General features: G+C 41.3%; 1 protein-coding gene across 7 annotated transcripts in view; it reads left to right on the top strand.

The window, feature by feature from the left end:
• Window positions 1-116: 116 nt before the first annotated feature.
• arhgap9 (Rho GTPase activating protein 9) overlaps window positions 117-14,980 on the top strand; it is a 21,682-nt gene continuing 6,818 nt past the window's right edge. For 2 of the 7 annotated variants that reach the window (XM_085925153.1, XM_085925159.1), the window contains exons 1-13: window positions 117-313; window positions 1,318-1,456; window positions 7,369-7,700; window positions 7,809-8,007; window positions 8,078-8,436; window positions 9,365-9,622; window positions 9,895-9,978; window positions 12,526-12,591; window positions 13,567-13,713; window positions 13,803-13,901; window positions 14,318-14,379; window positions 14,490-14,577; window positions 14,812-14,907. In XM_085925153.1, coding sequence (XP_085781279.1) covers window positions 7,479-7,700; window positions 7,809-8,007; window positions 8,078-8,436; window positions 9,365-9,622; window positions 9,895-9,978; window positions 12,526-12,591; window positions 13,567-13,713; window positions 13,803-13,901; window positions 14,318-14,379; window positions 14,490-14,577; window positions 14,812-14,907 — 1,680 coding nt within the window. In that variant the 5' untranslated portion in view covers window positions 117-313; window positions 1,318-1,456; window positions 7,369-7,478. Of the gene's footprint in view, window positions 314-1,136; window positions 1,457-7,368; window positions 7,701-7,808; window positions 8,008-8,077; window positions 8,437-9,054; window positions 9,290-9,364; window positions 9,623-9,894; window positions 9,979-12,525; window positions 12,592-13,566; window positions 13,714-13,802; window positions 13,902-14,317; window positions 14,380-14,489; window positions 14,578-14,811; window positions 14,908-14,980 lie in introns of those variants that run through there. The other 5 variants (XM_085925160.1, XM_085925158.1, XM_085925154.1 and 2 more) reach the window with 5 other exon arrangements.

Here is a 14,980-nt window from a genome sequence, read left to right as displayed (position 1 = left end):
TGATTGGCTGAATGTAAAATCATATTGCGTGTATTTACCCAATCCTTAACCGAGAAATGCATGCAGCGCAAGCTCTATTTTTATTTTTTTTATCCGCTTAAAGACCTCGCAGGAGGCAACATTCTCTAAACCGGACAACTTAAGTGCTCTCACATACGACTGTCATTACTCTGCAAAAATTAAAAGTACCTGACGGAGTTGTCTATATTTGCCAAATGATATTTGGCATATACCGTGGATTTATATGCTGCAAGCAAACTAACCGAGAAGCAACTCTCCAATAAAAAAAAAAAAAACATTACCTTGCTGCAAGGTGAGTGCAGACGCCCTCTTACACATGCAAACTGACATTTGTGCTGTGAAATGTTGTGCTTTTATTAGAGAGAAAATAATTTTTTTATGCATTCATTAGTCCAGTAAACGAAGTTTTTTTTTGCAGTTTTTTTCACTATTAAGGGAGTTTATGTAAATATAGCATATGCTGTGTTAGTATATATATATATATATTTTTTGAAGATCTTCAGACCAGGTTCAATTTCTTAGCTATTCCACAATATTCATCATTTACCCACATAGTTGTCTCATTTGCAGGTGCAACACTATTTGAGTTCCATATAAATGAGGCATGCTCAATGTTTTGACTTTTGTTGTGCGATTTCAATCTGCTCAAATTCTATGTACGATTTTAAAGTTGATTTGAGCTCTTAAAACATTGATAAAATATCAATAATCAGTCAGAGTAACCACAGCTCAAAAAGGCTTTAGGCCACTGTTGCCACTATTGATCCACCACCATGTCAGACATGCACAAGTGGCTAAATTATGTGCAAAACTATCCGCATCATCAAAGCAATATTCTCAAATACATGAGCGTTCCACCACATCCTGTGGAAACACATTGCACACCAACAATACTGTTTAAAGCAGAACTTGGCCATAATGTGACCCACAAGTGTTAGATCTGGCACACCAAGCAGTCATCTTAACTTCTCTTGCCTAAAATGGGTCATACTATAGAAAACATGTGTTTCTATTCAAGAACTTCTGTCGCTTGAATGCCGACCACTCAAGTATGAAATTTAACAAGTACATTTATACTTTAATGCAAAAATCCCAAAACTGCAGGTAACTAGTACTAACTAGATAATGAGTGGGGCTAACTTGGATAATAACGAACTATGTCCATGTTTCTCCACCAATGACTTGAGTTGGAGTTAGTGGTTATTTGAGTTTGATCATGTAATTTGCCACATTAATTGACAAGCTTTTTTATCTTGGGTGCTCACTTGTGTTCCTAAACTTTGCTTCTGTTGGTAGAAGCAAGCAACTGGCCACCACAAACATTTGCTGCCAGTGAAGTGGAAGAAGGAAAAGACCAAAGTGGCTGTCAATCTCACAAAAGCAGAGCTCGCCATTGGTATGATTGGGCGGGTTCCATCACGGCAAGAAATTTGTCGTAAGAATTTTGACATTTCATGGGGCACTTTGGTGAAAGCATGCTGCAGAGATCTAGGAGTGCTTATTGTAAAAATAATACCAATAATAATTGCATGTCTCCTTTAAATGTCACCACATGAAAGCTTTTTTTCTAACGCGAAATAGACTCCAAAATGTTAACCAAACCGGCTTTGGGAAAAAAAAAAAAAAAAAGAAAAAACATGACACGTGACACATTGCAAATTTGAGTTTGTTTTGTAACCACTATGTCTATACAAAGTAGGAAATGTGACGACCCCCGTTTTTAGCCAGCCATTGAGAAGGAAAGATTATTCTGAGGTCACAACCCCGCTGATTAAAAATGCCCCCGTTGTACCACGCGCCGTATTAGCTGGGAGCCCGCAACTTTATACTGTAATTACTGCGGTGGGCTCCACGGCGCAGTGTCACAGAGGTTTAGAGGCTGAAGTGCTTTGCATGGTGCTGTGTCACTAGTCAGATTATAGTGCAGCTCCGGGATATTTGTGCAATAGAGGGAATTGCACTGTGTCTACTGAAGGAGTGTTCTTGCTTGCATGCTATCAGCTGTGTGGTGAGAATACAGGAGCACATTATAATGTGCTGATTACATTTTTAGTTAGAATGTCCGCATGGTAGGGATTATTTACATTGACTTAGTTTTCATTTGATCTCTTACACACATTTCCTTTCCCATGCACACTTTTTCTTTTTTCAGTTTTGACCGATGCCAATAACTGTCTCTAATAAATTATGAACTGCATTTTTTTCCCCAAACGTATTAATATCCTCTCTGCCATTTATTAATGGATGATTAATCCTTAACGTTTCAGAGAAAAAGGGGAAAGCTTTGGAAGCAGTGCGGTTACAGTGGTGCAGATAGTGAAGAATCTTTTAAAGAAAAAAAAGAAAAGAAAAGCTTCATCTTTTTCATTGGGCAGTTGTGATTGAACCCTATAAATTCTGCAACAAGTGGCAAATGTGCAAAACGAATCTGGGCGATCTTAATATTATAGGACATTAAAATAATTGGAATATGTTTTTCATCAGTTGCTTTGATTACATTGCTTTCAGACACCTTCTAATCCCTCCTTCTTAGATGGTGGCGTTCTCTTATTGAACAAGTACGCTACAACAGTAGGCCGACAAAGATATCAAAGTTGCGTGTGCTGCTGTGGGAGGTTGAGCTGCTCTTCTTCCTCCTCCCCAACAGTATCGTGCTCACTTCGCCAGCTCAGCGCTGCGATTAAAAAAAAAAAAAAAAAAAGTGGGTCTTTGACTTGTCTGATTGCTTTTGACAGCTCACTCTCTTCCCCGGTGGATCAATGGAGCTTCGCGCTCTTCATTAGAAACATCAATGCAGGGCACATGCCCCCGAGGCTCAGCGAGGCCTCCCCTTGCTCTGCCAAAGTCTGTCTTAGCGTGGCATGATACAAGCATTCTTGACATTTCATTTGCTGTCATTTGGTATGGAAATTGTAATCATGAAAAATCTGAGATGTAAAGTGGAAAAAATTTAATATGGTAGGAAACATAAATATATGCAGGGTGGCTCGGTGGTGCACTGGGTAGCACGTCCGTTTCACAGTTAGGAGGGTGCGGGTTCGATTCCACCGCCGATCCTTCCTGTGTGGAGTTTGCATGTTCTCCCCGTGTGCGCGTGTGTTTTCTCCGGGCACTCCGGTTTCCTCCCACATCCCAAAAACATGCTTGGTAAGCTGATTGAGCACTCCAAATTGTCCCCAGGTGTGAGTGCGAGTGCTTGTTCGTCTCTGTGTGCCCTGCGATTGGCTGGCAACCGGTTCAGGGTGTCCCCCGCCTACTGCCCGATGACGGCTGGGATAGGCTCCAGCACGCCCGCGACCCCCGTGGGGACTAAGCGGTTCAGAAAATGGATGGATGGAACTTAAATAAATATATGCAACACTATTTCTGTAAATCTCTGCAGGTGTTGAACGACAACTTCTACAACATTCTTAGAAGGGCCCAGTCTCAGCTATTTTTAGAACCGGCCCATTGCTACACAGTCTACTCATTCGCTCCTTTACGGCTACTTGGTTTACATTCACGTTCATGGAGGATTGAGAGTATTGGAGTCTGGTCATCGAAAGATGCTAGCATGCATTTTTTAAATGTTTCCCTCCTCCAACACACCTGATTCAGGATGATGAGGATCCTTATCTGGCTTCTGCAGATGTTGGAGGAGGTAAACATGTAAAACATGCAGGATAGTGGCTCTCAAGGAGTTTGACACCTGTGATTTGGAGTGTTCAATGAACGGAAAAAGGCAAACAAGGCCTTAAATGCACTTGCTGCATCCCCCAGAGCATACAGATGCCGCTTTGGTCTGACGGGCAAACGACAGCCTGGCTGCTTCCTGTTCCTGTTCCGTGTCGAAGGCGCGCCGGCTCGGGGCTTGGTGGTAAACACTGGCGTTGCGTCAGTTTGACGTTTGAAACGTCTGAAAATGATGGCATCGCACATGTGTGAAGTGTTGTTGGGTGCAGCCAAGCACAAAGAGCAACGCATAGCAGAGATGCCCCTTGTTGTTTTTGACTGTTGTGAGCCAATGACGACCTGGTGTGTCGTCATCCGGCCTCTCATTGGCTCCTTGGCCGACTGTTATTCAATAACCCGGCCCACCTGTTAAATCTGACACACACACACACACACACATAAATTCCCATACATATTACGGAGCGTCACAGAGGAGAGTGCAGTGTGTTTTTGAGCACGTCTCTGTGCTCTTGCTCTGATCATCAATAATGCATGGCTTTGGCGGGATGAAAGGCTGTTTTGGCTTGGGGCGCCTCTCTCTTGTGGAGAGAGAGACATCACGCCTTATCACTGTAGCATCCATGCGCAAAGTAGACAGGGTGCTCTCTTTCTTTCTCTCTCCTCAAAGAACACACGCGGGTTACATAAATAACTTTACTTTTGGCACGTTTGGACTAAATCCAATTTATTGATCAGATGGGATATTATATTTTTTCCAGCCATCAAATTGCACTTGTCCATCAGTGTGAGGATCTGTGCATGTGGCGCATGCAGCGGACACACCACAAAACAATGATGGTTCACAAATGAGAGGTGGTTTATAATTTGGCAATCTCCACATTCTCCAATTTGCTGCTGGAGAGCCCTCAGCCCAAAGTTGACGAGGAGAAAAACTAAAATGTAAAATGAAAGTTAGTTTCACTTGATTTGGTTTTGTTTGCAATTATTGCATCAATCCAATATTCCAGCCCTGGTATTTTTTTTTTCTTTTTTTTTTTTTCTTTTACATGTAGCCACTGTGTGCGTGTCAAAGTGAGAGAGCGTACGGATGCGTTTGATGTTTTTCACTCAACACTGTGCCACCCATCCACCCCACGATCCATCCCTCCATGTCTGGCTTTGAAGACCTTGATTATTCAAGCTACCCTCTTTGCATTTCAAACATATGGAAAGACAACGGCTATGACGCAGCGACATGTTTTTTTTTTATTTTTTTTAACTTGCTTCTTTCTAAAGTAGCCGTTTTGAGTTAGTCGTGGAAAAATTTCTAATTAAAATTGTACACATGATATTATTATTTTACATTTCTTATGGATAGATATCATCCAGCATCATGAAGTTCTTTAATGTGGACTTCAATGTTATTCCATTTTGAATGAGGAATTATAAATTAGATTTGACCTTTTTCTAACACGAGGACACGTGAGCAGCCCTGCGAACCGATCGATAAGTCAATTAGCCGGCCTGCTGCTTGTTTACTTTCACTATAGATGCCTGCATTTCTCAATTGAATTGCCTGCCACTACTCATTGTGAACATGCACTTTACTTGCGTGGCTGCTAACAGCCATTCGATGTCCTGCTTCATGTTTACCTCAGAAGGCCAAGGGTCTGTTTGGGTTCAATTCACCCATTTTCTATTTGCTATTTATAATGTTAATTAGAAAAACATTGTTTTCCAAATACCATAGGCACTTGGGGTGCAATCAAAGCAGATTTGAATTTGAAAAAAAAAATGTTGATCAAATTTTGGTGTTATTTTACTTTCATAGGATTATTAAATTTATTACCAAGTCCAGAGTCAAACGGCTGCAATCAAGCAAATTTTAATGGATAATGTGATCTTAACAGATATACAAGTGAACAAGCATGTGACATTTTAACAACCATGGAATAAAGGAGTGAATTCATTGATGATTACACAATCCTCACAAGCTGAGTCTTATTCGGCTTTTTATTTGGCAACAACTTGAGCCGCTTTTGTTTCGGCGCCAAATTGCACACAGTCGCTACAGGCATTTACACATGACCTGAAAAAAGTTTTGATTGTGGAATAGAATTGCAATTTCAACCACTGTTCGGACATTTGGACCTCAATAGGTTAATCTTTGTGTCACATTTGAATCATTTCCTGTTTGTGCGGTGAGTTGCTTACTCTACATTTTCTTTTTTTCTTCATGATCTTAATTCTATTTTATTTTTAAAAGCGTGTCATGCTAGATTACACCACCACAATGCCATAGGAAATGGAATCTTGCTCAACAAAACTATGCACTCATGGAAAATTTGTCACCGAACATAACGTGAATAAAAGATGTGAATTTGTTGAACTTGCGATATGGACGCTGTATTATCGCAACTCAACTCGTCACTTCAGGTTCACTCTAAGTCGGACTTTGCCTAATACTGTTGTGAAGAATTCCTGAAAAATGAGACTTCAAGCTGTTTATTGATGTTTATTGACAACGTAAAAGAATTACACTCTGTATTAAAACAACCACAAGGCTTATCCATCCATCTCAGGGGTGGCCATTTTGCCAATTGCTGTCATGGGAAAATGACATCACGGCTGTGTCAGGTCTCAACCAATCACGGCTTAGCTTCAGAAAACCGTTGAGCCGTGATTGGTTGTGACCTGAGACCTGTCAATTATGATGTCATTTTAAGTCGACAGCAAGTCCACAAACATTTATCAGAACACCGTGTTTTGACACAGAACATATTCCAAAGAAAATTTGGGAGTTGACCTATCTTTAATGTAATACAACCTTTATGTCACCACATTCCATTCACTTTGTACATCAAGGCACTATTGTAGCCACTTTTACTGATGTTATTTTTTTCCATGCTAGCCACCACCATTACTGTGGTACATTTGGGTTTTAGTGTAATTCTCCACATCCTAGGACTTAACTGCTTCATGGCTTTGCTTTAATAACAGTGGGATTATCAAGGTTGAGCCAGTGAACCCTGCCCTCTATACACTGCTGTCACACACAACAGCCAGCATTATTCATGCACTCACATTTTCAATTTTTTGTTTTTATCATTATTTTTTCATGTTGTCTTAACCTATCCCTTGCCTTTTTATCATTTTCAGACTTGTTTTGTGTGTTGCACTTAACTTGAGACGACCCCAGTGTAGCACTATCTCTGCATTTGCTTGTTCGTTTCTTTTAATATGATGATTTTTAGAGATGGGCCATTTTAAAACGTTTCTGGACATTGATGAATAATCCATGAGTCTCTTACAATAAGGAAAAAAAAATAACTTGCTGCTCGCTGAAGCACTTTCGTCACTTAAGAATACTTCTTGAGTCATGCCGGGTGTGCTCAACAACGATTCATCGCAATCTTTCTGAATGATGACTGTAAAACTTGTAGAAACACATGAAGCATGCAGTCCAATACTTTATCTCATAATATTTCCCCATGTGTTTTGCCATTTTTACGACTCCTTCCGAAACAGTTGTCTCCGAGATTTAGTCCAATTGCTACTAATCTTATCTCATTGTCAGAAAATGGAAGTGAGGTTGGATGACTCAAGATAAAACTGCCATTCTCATAACTCCACGGGGTCAGAACCCGATTCTTATTTTTAGTCATCTTAAAATTTCCCTTGTGGTTCTTCTTCCAGAGTATGGAACTAGCGAAGCTCCGGTCTCCACCCCCGTCCAGCGCTAATCCAACCTGGGTTGCTGTCATCCGCCATCGGTGCTCGCTTCGCTGAACAAGCAAAGAAGAACCATGCTGTCTGGGACATGGCGGCGCTCAATGGGGCATCAGCAGCCTGCTGTGGCGCCCGCTGTGAACTCCAGGGGGGTGACTCTGTGCGGCGTGCCCAGTGGCACGGTGGTTCTCGAGGCCCAATATGATTACAACTATCGTGGTGCTGATGGAAGGCAGGTTTGCATCCGGGAAGGCGAACGGTTTATTCTCCTTAAGAAGACCAACGCTGACTGGTGGCAGGTGAGAAAATCCTTGAACTCCATGAGACAATTTTACTTATAAATTACATTATATTTAATATGTACTGTATAATAAAATACATTACAGCAGATGCTTGTGGTATGACAGGTACGGAGGATAGGGGCCGCAAGTAAAACCAAGCCGCTGTACGTACCGGCCACATACGTGACCGAGGTTCCTGTGGCGCCCATGCCCTCGCGCCAACACCTCATCATCTCGGCGTCACTCAACTCCAACGTCCGCATCTTGCCTCGAGTGGCGCTCACGCCGAGCCCTACAGAGGTTGCCTATCACGATCAGCGCCAAGGTAAAGTGAGAAAGGAACACAGAAAAAAAAAAAAAGTTTACTTATAACAGTTGTATGTTTTCATATACAGCGAGTAAACCCATCTACCGCTCTATGGAGAACCTCAGCTCCAACAGTGCCTTCAGAGGTCTTAACACCGTCGCCAACAAGAGTGACGTCCGTCTCTCCACCTTCGCGTTCAACTCCTCCTCCCCCCGGTCAGGCCACCTTGCGGTGCCCGAAGACGCACCCGCCTCACAATGCAATTCCAGAGTGGTCCCCATGATCACTCGCAGCCAGAGCCAGAGCAATCTGACAGACAATGTGGTGGAGAACCCTTACGATGAGGTGGGCGGGAGCTTCAGTAGCCACGTCAACTACCGGCTTCCAAAGAAGTCTTGCAGCCAATGGGACGTGGTTGGATCTGCTGGCAAGAACAATCACTTGCAGGTAGGGCGTGAGTGAGCATGTCAGGGTTGAGGGCAAAGCACAAAGCCATTGGACCAGAACTGTACTTAAGCAGCTGCTTGTCTTTAATAATAAAAATGTCTGTCTCAAAGCGTGATGTACAGTAGCTATGGTAGCTGCGTTTCATTCACTGTCTGTGCCTTTAATAATCCCCCCCACCAGAGAATCAATCATGTCAGGAATGACGTCAGGGCATCCCAGAATTACATCAGAGTCCACACAAGTCATCTCCCTTCCCACTGAATTTATTGTGCGCTTAATCCCAGTAAGCGGGACATGCTGCTCTTTATCCCTTGAAATGTCTCTCCCAAATACAGAATGAGAGAGAGAACTCACACACTTGGATGGAGAAGTTTGTTTTTCAATTCAGTATTGCTTTGTCTATGCATTTTTATACCGCGGCAATGCCAAAGTGTCACCATCATAAAACCTTTACGAACTGGACGTCCTATTTTTTTAAAGAACATTTCAACATAATTTGTGGAAATACAAATGTGATGAGGAGTTAATTATTACATCAAAAAACTAGATCAAGTCAAGCAACTTCCAAGGCAATATTGTCACATAGTGGTCTTTGCTTTCCTTTGCTATGCATCGCATAACTGAGTTGCGTTGTGAGGCGGCTGTGATAAACGTGTAACATCAGTCGCTTAGAGAGTAAATACTTTGGCTTTATTCCGTCAAAAGATCTTCCATTTCTTGTCCTCCCAGTAACCTCGTTTTAATCCGCAGCTTGTTGGATTTTTTGCTACACTCTTATTAAATTGTCACAGTTTTTGTCAAAAATCAAACCGTGCCAGGTTTACATTTGACAATGTATTACATATCTATTTGCGTGAGTAAATCACTTATATGAAAATCTCAGCACATTTTAAAATCATATATTGCTGTTCCTGTTTTCTTTCTCCAGGTCCCGACAGAGTCCTATCTGTCCCAACTGTCCTGGCAGGAGTCACCTCTCTACCATCAACCGCAGGTAGACAGGCGGGCTTCGCAAATGGAGCCTCCGAGTCCCAATCCTGGCCAGCAGCCTGAGCAGGTCATGGACTTGTGGGAGCAATACGTGGACCCTTCTTCTCTGAGAAGCTACTACGTCAACAGCATCACCAAGGAGAGATCCTGGAAGCCTCCTCGGAGAGCCCGCGGAGGCACCAGCGCCAATAAACAGGTTTGCGCTTTGGTCTCGATATGTTTCATGACAAGTCATTTCCAGATAAAGAGCTTTATTCATTGACGCCTCCCTAAAGAGAGGTTAGCGAAAGGTCAGGGTTCAAAGATGTGTCAGTTATATGTTCGCTTAATTCGTCTAAATCTTTTTTTTTTTGTCAAAGAACATTTAGCGAGGTTTGTAGCATTTATGAGACCTTGTCACTATTTCATTGAAATTTCAAGATAAAATAGGGAACATTTGAGTGGTTTTAATTTATTCTTCTCTACCAGGTCATTCCAACGCAAACGTTACCAAGAGAAACAAGTCATCTGACACTGCCGCTTTCTGCAACTGGCAACGGTACAGTGCACAAAGTAAGCATCCTGCACATCTGCCACAATAAATGCATTGTCGACAATTACACAAATGTTAATGAGGTGATTAGCGTCAGGTTTCAAAATAAAGCACGTTAAATGTGCATAACTATGTGGCAGTGACGTTTTTCCAGACATAGCCTGCCTGTCAGTTGAAATTATTACTCTTTCATTTGAACGTAGATTTTCTTTTACCAGGGGTACCACAAGACGGCGCCAAAGTCCCGCCTAATAGAGATGTTTTACTACTCTTCTGATAAACAGTGAAAAAGTAAAAAATATGTTTTCATTACACAGCGCTTGAGACAAGGTTTTGGTGTCATAGCTTTTTTTTCTCTCTCTCTCGACGTCTATTATTGGCCTTTGTGACATTTTAGGGCTTCTTTAAAAAGAGCACAACAGCGATGATGTTAGTTTTTCATGGACTAATAGGTACCAAAAATATTAACAACAGCGAATATGTTAGTTTTTCCATAGACATGAGATGAATTCTATTCAAGGATCAAAGCATTATCTACCTTATTTATTTTTACTTTGCCTTGTGAAAGATTTGTTTTGTTTCACTTTAGTATAAGTGATATTCCATGAAATGGTGGGAAAATTTTTGTAAAGATTTATCTTGGGCTATGTTTTTTGTTTTGTTTTGCAATAACACAGCACTCCAGCAGGAGAGTGTGTCGACTTTTTTTTTATATCCATTATATATTATTTCTGTACTTTACTGTGTTTACTTTCTCATGCAAGTATTCCTCTCAAGTGCTTTTACTGGTCTAATGGTGTGCTCAGTGGCAGCTTTGGAATGTTGCAACAATATTTTAATTAGGCTCCCTTGCAATGATCATGAGTTATTAACCACATTATCATAATTCATGCGCCATTGGCTACATGCCTAGAATAAAACAAGAGTGAGATAAAGTATTCACATTAGTGAGCCTCCGAAGTCATATTGTCAGGCTCATCCAGAGTGCACAGAGGCTCTGGACGAGCATGACGCACCAGATTAAGAGCCCGGCTAAATTAAAAAGTAGGATTACATCGCCGTAGTTGCCCCATCATTGCTGACTGACTCCAACTGCCCCTGTGACGCATTTACGGCAGGCTTATCCCCCTGCAGGGAATAATGAGGTAGATGCTAATGCAGGAGAACCCATTAGACCCCCATGGGTATTTCAAAACCCCAAATATTGTGTCATTTAAGTCACTCACACCATTTGAACATTAGGGCTGTCTCTTTGGAATGTTTTTTAGAATTAAATATTCTATTGATTAATTGAATAATCACACACAATGTTAACTTTGGGGTTGATTTAGCATCGTTTAAATAAACTTGAACGATAAATGCTATATCAGCGTTGATATCTAGATGCCAAATCATCCAAAGCCTGATCCTCATTGTCCTAAATGAGCGTTTAGCGTCTTTTGGTTGTATCATCCTTGCGTCAGTATAGTAGCAACGATAATAACACTCGTAAAAAATACATTGTATAAATAAAAAAAGCACTATCAAAGGTGCGATTCCCCTGTGAAGGTAGTGCAAGGTGCATTGACCCATATATGTCGCTTTACATTGTGGAGTGATTGCACCAACCAGGCCAGGAGCTCAGCCAAATTCATAAAAGAAATGATTTGGCCACATTGCTATAACTGGAACATTGCTAAGATTATTTTTTTTTTCGTAAAGCTGGGCTGAATTCCACCCATCTTACTTTTCTCCCCCCCCCCCCGTCCAGCAGGTTTCTATTTCTGTCATTAATGCATTAGAAAGAACCTTCTCACGCTGGGGAGTATTTCGTCATCTTGTCATCAAAATGGTGAAATAGTGGTCGCCATCACTAAGCTGGTAGAATTGTGGCCACTTTGACGTAAAATACAGTTTGGTGACATAGTTGCAAAGGTTCAAATATTCCTTTTTGGACTTGTTTTAAAAAAATGACTCTTATGAAGGTCTTCTTTTGGTATGTTTTTGTTGCTATACTCATTTAAATGACAAGTTCCGCACAGGTAAAGCCTTGGCACCATGTTGTGGTGGGGTTGTCGCGTTTCGTTGGCGTCAGAGTGCGTATCTTCCTGCTTATGTGCTGATAAAAGCAGCTTCCCCCTACAATGGGGAAGTAAGGCCCGGCTCGCAAGGAAGAAGAAACGAGACAGTTTGTCCTTTTTTTGAAATGCGGCACGACAAGGAGTGCCGTCGTGACACCAGACGACTAAAGCGATACAAACGAGATGAGAATTTGGGTCTCTAAAGCTCAGTGGTGATGAACACGTTTGCAGTAAGTCTTTTTACACGTAATGTTTCCATTCGAAATGAGTACAGTGATTGGTTTCAACTGTTGGGCTGTGTTCTCATCAGCGTTTTGGTGGGCCCAGTTTCATTACCACAGTACTCTCAGCTTTAAAAAAAAAAAAAACATCCTGAAAAAGGAATAAAATAGGCGATATTTTATTTAATTGCTGATTGATCAGTTGCACTCTAGTGTTTACCCAATTTTGGTTAGCAGTTTCTGTGCTACTTGCATTAAAAATGAAACTTCCTATCTTTTTTTCTAGCTCTCACCAGATTTCCTCTTTGGAAGCCACCAGAGGAAGATTGATGGCAGCTGGCGGATGAAACAGGTGAAAGTCTCAACCTTCCCATCCCTTTCATTGGCAAAAAGGAAATGTTATGAGTGTCACCTTGAATTTCACCTTGCGCACAAAACAAAAGATGACGCTCATGTTCTTTCGGCGCAGCGGGAAGTACACGAGGGTCTTCGGACGTTTGAAATTGTCACTGCATGAGAAGATTCTCTGCTTCCTATTATAACTGGAGAACAACAAAGAGCATGGATCCTTTCACATCCTTTTGTAGGGCTTCGCAATTGGATTACTTGTTATCAATTAAGTTAAATTATTTTTGGGGGGAATTATATAAAGTTAAAAAAAAATATGTTTATTTATTTATTTCCATAGGCACTAGTCCTGAGCTTCTCCACTGTATTTTCTTTGCGTGGCTGTGATGAGAAGACTGAAACGGGGGGCTTTTAAGGAGACAATAATTCACCTCATGAAAATCAATGAGCCCCTATTATTAGGTTTGCCCCAGCTGCATCTTTCCACTGTATTCCCGCAAAATGCATTCAAGTAATGCCAGCTACACGCTTTAGTTTCCGGGAGATCAGCATTTATGCATATTAAGGTGGCGAAATAGCAACTCATGGTGTTAAGAAGAAGAGAGAAAAAAAAGCTGTTACCCAAGCAGCTTTTAGTGCTACATGTTGCATCACAGTAAAGTGTGGGTGCTTTTAGTTGCTTAATCTCCCTTGCTTGAAGAGTTACAAGTTTTTCGGTTGTATGGTGTGATTGTTGAGAGAAGTAGGTTACAGGGATTGGCAAAAGTATTTCATTATTGCTGCTTTGGTACTTGATGTGTCCTTCTTGTGTCTGTATGTGCATGATTGTATGAACTTTTGTGGGAAGACGTAAACTTACAAAAAGACCTGAAGACTGTCTACAGAAAAAAAAAAGCTATTTTGGAGTTTGAAATGTTCCACTCAATAACCCAAGACTTTTTTATTTGCTTTCTTTGCACGTTGCCTGTTATTTGTGAAGAGCATGCAACGCGCCGCGTCGTCTGACACCATTTGTACCATGGCACTCGGCAACGCCGGCCAGCCGTACCACGACGTTGCCCCATTGCATGATGTTAAGCAACAGCTCTCACATTCGCAGTCCATGATCCTGCCCGAGAACGGCAAGGTAGCCCCCCCCCCCCCCACTCCATCTTGGTAGACCCACTCGTGTTTTGTTTTACACGAGCTTGCACGCCATTTCCTGGATTCTTTCAGATCGTCCGGCAGTGCCAAGACTACTCGTGCAACGTGACCAATATCGTGGTGGAGCCGCCGTCTCCGGAGAGTTCTCCAGACGGCGATGGCGACACTCCGGTGAGGGGAAAACGACGTCACCTTTTTACTTTTCACATCAAATGTCCCATTTATTTCGTCTCATGTTGAAGTATATTTTTCAAGGATTTCTTTTCTTCTCCACATCAAACGGGCATTGGGAATTTTTGAAGTCGTTTGTCTCCACTCTCGATGATACACCTGTTGTGAACTCACTGAAAATAGAAGTTTCAGTGTGCTGTGTAGTATTAGAATTAAAATGATGTAGATATGACCTGGGGACAGTATTTTGATTACTCTTAAGAAAAATGATATTTATTTACCTAGAAAATTATTTCAACATTTTTGAAAAATATTATATTGTATTCCGTAAATTAACTGTCATATTTGTTCAGAGACACAACGATTTGGATGCAAGCAGTAAAAAAGTCAGTTTTACATGATATGTCCTCTTGTAGGAGTTGGAAAAAGCTGGCCTCTTGAATAAGACCAAGATCGCAGAAGGAGGTCGCAAACTCAGGTGACACGTAGTTACAATACAGTAGAAACTCAAGTTTCAAACAATCATCTATCTCATTGTTTTAGTATTCGCCATCACCATATTAATAAATACATAAGCTTGTATTGTAGAAAAAACTGGAGTCCATCCTGGGTGGTGTTGGTTGGCAACAGTTTGGTTTTCTTCAAAGATCCCAAATCACAGACTCCTTCCAGCTGGGTAAGACTTGACAAAAAGATGTTTAATTAATGCTAACAAACAACATAAAATGCCATTTAGCTTACATGCTAATGGTTAGCATCCATAGTTGCAATTTTGAAGCTATGCGTGTTTGAGCACAAATGCTGGAGTAACCCATATAGACAGGCAATACTCGTATATATTCTTTCTTCCGTACAAAAAAAAAATATTGCAGAATATTAAATAATGATCTTTGATCATTAATTATTATAGAAACCAGGAAACAGTCGCCCAGAAAGTAGCGTTGACCTAAGAGGAGCCAAACTACACTGGGCCAATGAGCTGTCTAGCAAGAAGAACGTGTTCAAGGTCAGCAACAAAGAGGGAGGACTATAAACATTCCTTTTTCGCACACACACACAAGCATGCCCAAAAAGTACTA

This window comes from Syngnathus leptorhynchus, chromosome 11 (genome assembly GCF_054491065.1).
Source record: "Syngnathus leptorhynchus isolate UIUO chromosome 11, UIUO_Slep, whole genome shotgun sequence".
Lineage (NCBI taxonomy): Eukaryota > Metazoa > Chordata > Actinopteri > Syngnathiformes > Syngnathidae > Syngnathus > Syngnathus leptorhynchus.
This window is presented reverse-complemented; position numbering and strand designations above follow the sequence as displayed.